We start from the raw sequence: 9,831 nt of genomic DNA on the forward strand, positions 1-9,831 counted from the left end.
TTACCTGGGGGCCAAAACATGGAACTTCTGCGAGAGGTCGACCAAAGACACCCTACTACGCGACATGTCATCATCAACGAGTTTGACAATTGAATGGGAGATTGTTGGCAGCAGTTTTCTTCCCGTCGTCTAACTGATGTTGACCGGAAGTAAGAAGAAGTAAGTAAAGTATAAAAAACAATGTTTAATCAAAATTAAAGCATGTTTCCTTGTTATTTCTTTCTTACGGTGGCCCTGAACGACAAATCACATCAACAAATCCCTTCAAATCCTTTTTAAAGATCACAAAAAAATAATAATAAAATGAAAAAACAGCATTAGATTTTAGAAAACAGAAAAAAAGTTTTAGAAACCAAAAAATAAAAAAAATAATAACATTTCAGAAAACCAATTTGTTTCCTGAAAATAACGTAAAATCCTAAAAATATTTAAAAAATGAACATTTTAGAAAACAAAAACGAAATTTTTGAAAATAAAATATTTTTTTAAATCCAGAAAACAAAATGAAATACAAAAACAAACAAAAAGAAAAATAACATTTCATAAAACAAACTGATTTCAGAAAACTAAATGAAATGTTAAAAAATAAAACATGCCAGATAACAAAAAAATAAATTTTAGAAACCAAAACGTAAAATAAAAAAGTTATTTTCTAAAAATGAAACAAACAAATAAACAAACATTCAGAAAACAAATAAACTTCCAGAAAACAAAGTGACATTTTTAAAAAGAAAAAAACATTTTAGAAAACAAAACAAGTTTCCAGAAGACAACATTTTATTTTGTTGCCTTTTGTTTTCTGAGACGTTTTTTTTGTTGTTTTTTCATTTTTTATGTTATGTTTTTTTATTGTGATCTTTAAAATGTTTGTGTCAATTGATTTTATGTTATGTTTTTTTATTGTGATCTTTAAAATGTTTGTGTCAATTGATTTGCACTTCCTGACCTCCGTACTTTCTCTAATCAGGTGGATCTTCTCCTGATTCTCTTCTTCTGTCAAAATTTAGAACCCTTTGTGGGCCAACGAGTCCAAAGGTTTGTCCAACTTCTGGTCCAAACTCACCGTCACAGTTTTGTAAAAACAGATAAAGAAAGATTTCAATTCATATTTACTGGATAATTTACAATAAATAAATAGCATTTTAGCCCATAAAACTGTATCTTAATCCCATCCTTGAAAATAACTTTAGTTTTTTTTTTCTCTTGAAGGAGCAAAATGACAACCAGCTCAGTGGCCTTGTGGTAGAGTGTCTGCCCCGAGACTGGAAGGGTTTGAGTTCAAATCCCGGCCCAGTCTAAAAGTGGGACCCACTACCTCCCTGCTTGACACTCAGGATTGGAGGGTTAAACCACCAAATGGTTCCTGAGCGCGACTGTGTCTGCAGCTCACCACTCCCCCAGGAGATGGGACAAATGTGGAGAACACATTTTTGAAGAAGAATACAGCTTTGGCCAACTCCTTCAGTATTTTGGAAAACAACCACCACCATGTTTTACTATTAGTACTTGAAAATGTTGGTATTCACTCATTAAACAAAAATAGATCAATTTATCAAAATCAATTCTTAAAAACATATTCATAAAAACCATTCATTTCTGTTTGGTTCAAGCAAAGAAATAGGTTTTTAGTCAGTTTTGATGTTGGAATGTTTTTTTTTAAGTAAAAGTTCCAACTTTTTATAGTTTAAATCCCCAAAATTATTTTTGTTCCAAAGCAAAAAGTGACTAAATAATGGATTATATAATCATATTACACAGAATGAGAAATCAAATTGATTTATTGACTTGTGACTGAATAAAAAGTGGCTTTAAGCCCTACTTTTTCCTGAGGTTTTTGTCTCGTTTCCTTTTTGGCTCAAACTTTTCCTCCAAATACATTTTACTTTTAGATCTTTTAGTGCATCTTTAGATTTTTTTAAACTTCCAAATCTATCCCAGTTCTCCTCAACATTCATCACAAACAGTCTGATGACTCCGTGGGTCCACATCTGGGCTCCACGCACTGATACCTCCACTTGTTTCTTCACGTGTTTGTTCAATGGGGCCCCAGGGGAACTTCATGCCTCCTTTTGTTGGGGGTCAAGCAAATAAAAAGGAGAACCCCCCAGGAGAAGATGTTTAGATAGCTTTTGTGACTCTGCGTGTAATTAGGGGGGTATAAAATGCAAAAATTCCCTTCAAAGTGACCCGCTTTTGCGTCCCAACCGGACCGCGCGCGCGGCTCCGCTGGTGCGCGCGGTCCCTGCAGCAGCTGGATCCATGGTGGCTGCTGTATGGATCCTCCATCAGTCCGCGGAGCTTACCTCTCTGCTGGCTTCGGCAGCTTTGCCATGAGAGCAGGGCGATGAGCGCGGCCAGGATCCGCTCCATTCCGTCCTCTGAGCTTGGAAACCCCCGCTGCGCGCCGCGGACCTCACGCCGTCTGGGTTGCGCGCGGCTCCGTGCCGAGTTGAATGACAAAAAGTTTCGCACAAGTTGAGCCAAAGACTCTCCTTCTCCCCCTCTTCCTCTTCCTCTGTTTCCCCTCCCCTTTTTGAGGGGGATTCAGGAGAAAGAGGGAGGCAAAGTGGGGAAGATGCTGGATTTCTTTTGTGCGCTTTTCTTTTTTTCAGTTTTGGGGCGCAGAGTTGGACATTTCAGACAGATGTTGGCGCATTCCTTTAGAATCCAATTAGCCAAAACTTTTTTTTTTAAGTTTCTGATTCAGAAAAGCACATTTAACAATTTATAAACAGCAGGAATGAGGGAGGGGGGCTTAAAGATGTACAGTTCCACACTAAAACTTTCCTATTTGGGTCAAATGCACCACTGCTCCATGGCTCCTCCTGCTGTATGCCACAACTCACCACAGTCTGGGGCAAAATACAAAGAAAAACGACTATTTTGCTTCCTAAAAACTTGCTAAAATTGCTCTGTGTGGCCATTAAATCTGTTTACCCCTCCACTCCTGAAAGCACCGGCTGATTATTTTGTTACAGCCCAACGACTTGTCAGAACATCATCCAGGCACCTGTGCAGATCCACTCATGTGAGCATTCGGTGTGAATATAAAAAGCCTGAAGACCTCTGCAGGTGCAGATATACAGCTGAAGATGGGCTCCTCTGCCCCGTTTCTCGGCTCTGGGGGTCACGGCCGTGCCGGTGGGTCTTTGTGGGTTTGGGTTCAGTCGAGGCTACACTTGGACTGGACGAAACGGTGGGTTTGATAGAGGTTTGGTCCAAAAAATACATGTCGTTTTGCATGTATTTGATGGTTTTCTATAAGGACAACTCATTCATTTGTGTGTTTTCTGCAGCCTGTTCTTCCAAGAAGATGAAGAGTTGCTGGTTTTGACCCAAAGAGATGACTCAAGCCACAGTTGCAGAGAAGACGGCAGATTTTCTCCAAACAGAAGCAGTGACACCAGAAGAGACGGAGCATCATTAGCAGAACACAACCTGCTCCTGACTCACAATGAAACCACCAGATCTGATTGTTCTGTTGGGCAAAAGAGTTCAGCCGTTGGAGAAGCTGCAGTGGTTTTTTCTGGAACCACAGACTCGTCTGAGAACTGTGACAAAACAGAAACCCTGAGTTCTGATAACAGAGGGGAGAGGGGGTTTGAAAGCCGAGCTCCTCCACTTCAGAGCTCCCACACGGCCTCCACAGCCGGGACTCCTTCACCCACCATCACCGCCTGGGAGGCCGGCTGGAATGTCACAAATGCCATTCAGGTATGCTAATAAAGCTGACGGGGCGGCGTCCTCCGTGTGGGTCATGATCCGCTGCCTCCTCCGAGCGCCGTTCTCCTGCAGGGATTTTTAAAAGGGAGAACCACTTTTACTGATTTGCAGACTGAGACGATCAGGCGTTCAGATGGATCTATGGATTTATTTTTATCAGAATTCACAAAAATTGATTTAAAGGTAGTGCTATATACTATTTACCATCTACCATTTTTTCGCCACAATTCTTACAAAAAAAAAAATCCAATTTATTTTTTTTACCAGAATTCCTCAATGAGATTCCAGTCCTAATTTTTTTTTAATCGGAATTCTCACGTAAAAACTCACGGCTTGAATTTTTTTCACTAGAATTCTATACTTGGAATCTCAGAATCCAGACATTTATTTCTCTGAATTCTTACCTGAAATCTCAAAGTTCTGACTCTTTTGTTAGAGTGTGAATGTGTGTGTGAATGGGCGAATGGGAGGGAGACCAAAAAGCGCTTTAGACCTTCAGGGGAAGCGTTATTTAGTTATATGCAATGTACCATTTAACCTTTTTTCACCGGAATTCTTAGTTAAAATCTCGCAACTTAGGTTTTTTAACAGGATTTTTACTGAAAATATCACATTTGTAACTTTCCCATCAAAGGTTTTACTGAAAATCTTACAATTCTAATTTTCCTTTTTCAAAATTCTTGCTTAAATTTTAGAATTCTGAATTTTTTAATCACATTCTCACTTAAAATGCCCCTGTTCTGACATTTTTCTATGAATTCTTAATGAAAATCTCACAATTCTGACTTTTTACCTTCAAATTCTTGCTTAAAGTTTACATTTCTGACTTTTTTTCTCAAAATCTTTATCTAAAGTCTTAAAATTCTAAAGTTTTTTTCACAAAAATTCTTTACAAAAAAATCTCACAACAGTAGTTCTTTTCTTTTCTTTTTTTTACCAGAATTTTTACTGAAAATCTCACAATTCTGACTTTTCTTTTTTAAAATTTTTGCTTTAATTTCACAATTCTGATTTTTTTCATCATATTCTCACTAAAAAAAATATCCCTATTCTTTCAATTTCCTCAGAATTCTTACTAAGAATCTCACAATTCTTTCTTCCCTTAAAATGATTGCTTCAATTTTACAATTCTGAATTTTTTTTCTCGGAATTCTTACTGAAATTCTCACAATTCGAATGTTTTTCCATCAGAAGTCTTAATTAAAATTTCTCAAATAATTTTTTTTTACCAGAATTCTTAATATAAATCTCGTATTTGCATTTTTTTTTACAAAATTATTATTAAAAATTGCACAATTCAGCTTTTTGTCTCAAAATTCTTGATTAGATTTTACTATTTTTACTTTTTCCATAAGATTCTCACTTAAAATACGACAATTCTGACCTTTTTCTTTCAGATTTCTTTCTTCAGTCTTACAATTATTACTCTTTTCCCCAAATTTTAACTTCCACCTTAAAATTGTTGATTGTTTTTCAAAATTCTAACTATTGAGTTTAATCCCAGCAGCAAATTTAGGAATTTTGAGATTAAAGCCAGAATTGTTGCTAAAATGTCAGATTTCTGACATCAAAAATCTAATTTAAATAAATGTTAATTTTTGGTATTTTTTCATCTTCCATAACATTTTTATGTAATGCAGTCAATTTATTTGTACAAACCCCAAAAATCCACATGTAATCACAGGATTATCGCTAATGTTATTATTAATCTAACAGGATTTGATGCAGAATTTGAACTGAAATCTATTAATTCAGAGAAATTCCAAAAATGGTTTAGATTAAAGACTTTTACTGATTTGATTTTAAAGATAATGTAAATGATAATGTATCTTATTTTATCGTCTTTACTTCAGTTTTTGGTTTAAAATCCATCAAACGTTCTATGATCTCAGCTTCTCTTTATCCACATCACAAGGGTTTCTTCTGCATTTTCATTTCTATTTCTCTTCTTTTCATGAGATCTATTTTTTAGAAGATAATTAAGTAAAAGTCATAAACACCCACCTGAGCACCAACCGCCAAGCAATAAAAATCCCTCTTTATTTGATCACAGTGGAGTTTTTTTAAGCAATTCTTTCTCATCTTTGAGGCCGTTGGTCGGGCGCTCTTTGCATTTCATAATCAAATTAAGCCGGAATAAATTGTGGATCTCTCCGTCACAGACTCCTCCTGATGGAGAAGCTAAAAGCTTTTGATGCTCCGACTTCTGGACCTCGTTCAATGCACTTATGTAAATACGCTCTTCAATAAATGAATGTGGCTTAATTGAAGTGTCACCAGGTCTGGAAAGAATACATTCTGACATGAGGACATCAGATAAGAAGACACAAACACACACAGTCGCACGAAGGGAATTTGCATTAAATACTTCACAGCAAATACAACTTCAAAATGTTAACTTCCTCATTTGTGAGTTTAGTTCATAAAGTACAAATAATTCATTTATAAGAAGGTGTGTTTCTTCTGTTTTTTCTACACTATGAATGTAAACAAATAGTTCAAACAGATGAAACACTTTAAAGCATCCGTGCAGCTCTGAAATATTCCTGAAACATAAATACTCGTCTTTTAATCCTGATAAAAAGGCAAGATAACAGAATAGAGAGAGAAAAAAAAGTTTCTTTCATCCACAACACTCGCACTTTCATCAACAAATCACAATTTTGTGATCGTTTTTCTACAATTTGCTCAAATAATTAAAAACAGTTTTTTTGTGGCGATTGTAAGAATGGATGTGTGTCGGACCACAAAGACACAAGATGTTTATTGAAGCTGAGGTGCTCACGGAATGATGGTACTGCCAGATACATGAGGAAGTCTTCAGGAAACATACAGAACCAGAGAATCCGTGTAAAGTCCAGAATACAAGAACTATCAGGCAGAACCGAGAACTTGAAAGGTTTGCTTGAGGGTTACTCATCCAACGAACTGGCAGAGTGAAGTTGAAGGAATGAAGCTTAAATAGTCCTGGAATCCAATGAGCAATCAGTGGAGTGAAGGAGAGTGAGCCTGTACGGCAAGCCGAGAAGGCCAAAAATGCCTTAGATCCCACCAATGGTCGACGTTAAGGATGTAACGATTCTTTGTGAATCAGTTAAAAAAAAAAGATTAAAACTCATCAACATGTTCATTGAAGCAGAAATTGAACAAATCTGTTTGTCTCAGGATGTGGTTACATTTAGAAATGCAGAGCAGATGACATTTCTCCATGCAGCTCGCTGTGAGTGTGCGCCTAGCGGAGGGGCTGCATGCTCTCCCATCCTGGGAAATTCTCGCAGCTCCTTCAGATTTAAGTTTCATGCAAGTCAGTCCCTCCAGGATTTCGCAACTATTAACTAAATTCAAGCAAAACCAAGATTTGTTTCTCACCCTGTAAGTTTACTTTTTTCATCACAAATTTAATCCAACTTTGAACAATCAACCGTGACAACAGTCATGAAGGACGACGCAGCTTTGCGATCATTTCCCTCCTGACCCGGGAGCCGTGCTCTTTTTTACTAACTCTTTAGTTCTCTTTGTCTTTTTTTTTTTCTCTGCAAGCTGCTCACGAACGGTCGTTTGCACTGAGTACGAGTGCAGGGTTGCACTGGGCGGGCCGTCACATGTAGCACAACATGTATGAAAGGATTTGGGATCATTTCAATTGTGTTGTGTCCCCAATGGAAAAACCATCCCGAAGTCTAGGGGATGACTAACAAGGGGGACAAAAACATTAAACGGGACACCACAAATGATTAATTGGAACACAGTTTATTAAATAAACAAAACCCTGTGTCCTTATATACAAAGAAATAATTAGTGTGCTGATAAAAAAAGAAATACATTTAATTTAAAAATACATTTTATTTAAAAGAAATTTTATTTAAAATAAATTAAAAAGAAATTTTATTTAAAATAAATTTTATTTAAAATACATTAAATTAAAAATAAATTTAATGTATTTAATTTAAACTAAATAAAAATAAATTAAAAATAAATTTAATGTATTTAATTTAAAATAAATAAAAATACATAAAAATAAATAAAAATAAAATAGTAAAAGACAAAACCAGACCAACACCACACAAACTGACACCCAGCGTGCTGCTCTGCCCCCTCCCTGACTTGGTGTGGCCTCCTCTGTCTTCAACAGACACCAGCTGCCAATCAAGGCACATTGGCCACACCTGCCAGGTGAGCCGAAGGGTTGGGAAAAAAAAGGTGCAGTTGCAGCAGTAGGATGTAACAAAGACGGTTTTATTTAAGGGGCAAAAAGAAAACAGACTTGCCCTTAAAATAACTTTAATTCATTGTGATGAGAAAAAAAAATAGAAAACATTGAAAATGTGACTTTAAAATTGTGAGTTGACTCAAATTGTGGGTTGATTGAATCGTTACATCCCTACTTGAAATTCATAGTATAATTTCAGCTTTTTTAAAATTAAATAGATATTTTTGCGTTATTGCATTATAATTTCACAATAAACCTGAAACTGAAACAAAAAACAAAAAAATGAAAAAAATCCAGTTCTAATTAGTACATTTCGTCATTTTTTTACTACAAAAACTCTGATCAAATTGTTTTAAGTTTTAAAAAAAAAAAAAAAATACAGAAAAATTTTAATCAAAAAGCAAATCAAAGACAAAGTCAAGATAATATAAACATTTTGTGAAAAAAAAAAGCGTCACCATAACATATATGTTCCAATTAAGGATTTATTCCCATCAAAATGACGTCATAACTCTTTGGCTTAAACAGAAAATTTTAAATTTGAATAAAAATGATCCTAATGGCGTCATAAGGCGTTTTCCTATTTTTAAGTGATTGTCAAATGTAATGGTGAGTTCAGGGACCGCTGTGTGTGGGGACTATTTCAAAAACAAAAAATTGAAAAGGAGACTAACAGTATTACTAAAAACTAGTCAAGTAATGGGGAAAAAAAAAATCTCAATCATACATCCATCCGTCTTCAGAACCCGCTGAATACCTTTTTGGGCTTTTTGGATTGCCGTAGACATCCCTGTGAAATTGGGCTTAATAAAAAAGACGCTTTATTTTTAATTAAATGTAAACATTTTTATTTACTGTGATACTTAAAGGTGGTCCTTCTATCCTAAATCTACTCAAAGTATAAAAGTATAGGACTTTAAGTATCTTTAAAGTATCTGAAGGAACTCGTTACTTCACATTTCATTTTTTTAAATCTTGGAGCAGCAGCTTCTCGTCTGAGGCAAACAGGAAGAAAATGTTTTTGCCTTTAGTCATTTATTGATGCCAAAATAAAAGATTTTCTGCCAGGTTTCTCTGTGGTTTTAATTATGGAGTCAATTTGCTGCCAGAAAGGCAGAAACCCCCCCGTCTCCAGAGGCTCCATGTTTGGGAATATTTGGAGACTCGTTTTGATTTCCAACCTGATTGTTAATGAGGCAGCTCCACTTTGTTCGTCTCCATTGAAACTCCGACGACTTTCATCCTTTCTAAAGGAAATGGAACTGAAGACTATATGAATGGAAATCTGCTCTGCTTACGAGGGACGTCTCACTCGGAGCACTTTTGAAAATTTAATACCCAAAATGACGGCGAATAATGAGGGAATAAATGACCCCGTTTTTCTTAAGGAAAAATATCAATATTTTACCATTCGTTTATTTATGCATTCATTTATTTAGTGTGTTTTTTATTACGATTTCCCTCCTTCTGACACTAAATCTTTCTCAGAATCCTAAAAGACTTAATATTTATGACTTTTTTAAAATTTAATTATTAAGGAACTCTAAACGATTTGGACCAATCAAGCAAGTCGGTAGCATAATACTCGTTAATATAATCACTTTTAGTTTGCCTATCTTTATTTAAATGATCTCTATATATGTTTTGATGTTTGTTTTAAAAATGACTTTAGTTTTCTCTTTTGCAGGAAATACATTTTTTTCAATCTTTAAAAAATAAATATTTCCAATGATGTGATTCTGTAAGTTTAACTGACACAAAAAATACATTTAATTTTTATTTAATTCAAACTATTGGCTTCTGTCATTTATTTATTTACTTGTTTGTTTGATTGGTTGGTTTGCATTAGTTTGGTTTGGTTGGTTGGTTGTTTTTTTGTGTATTGATTAGGATGTTTG

At 35.3% G+C, this 9,831-nt stretch overlaps 1 protein-coding gene across 1 annotated transcript in view; it reads right to left on the reverse strand.

Annotated features, from left to right (window-relative positions):
- The window catches only part of lama2 (laminin, alpha 2), a 179,570-nt gene extending 177,140 nt beyond the window's left edge, over positions 1 to 2,430 (reverse strand). Inside the window, exon 1 of the mRNA XM_036210649.1 lies at positions 2,304 to 2,430. Coding sequence (XP_036066542.1) covers positions 2,304 to 2,370 — 67 coding nt within the window. The 5' untranslated portion in view covers positions 2,371 to 2,430. The remainder of the gene's footprint in view (positions 1 to 2,303) is intronic.
- Between the last annotated feature and the right edge of the window lie 7,401 nt (positions 2,431 to 9,831).

The sequence above is a fragment of the Oryzias melastigma genome, linkage group LG24 (genome assembly GCF_002922805.2).
Source record: "Oryzias melastigma strain HK-1 linkage group LG24, ASM292280v2, whole genome shotgun sequence".
Lineage (NCBI taxonomy): Eukaryota > Metazoa > Chordata > Actinopteri > Beloniformes > Adrianichthyidae > Oryzias > Oryzias melastigma.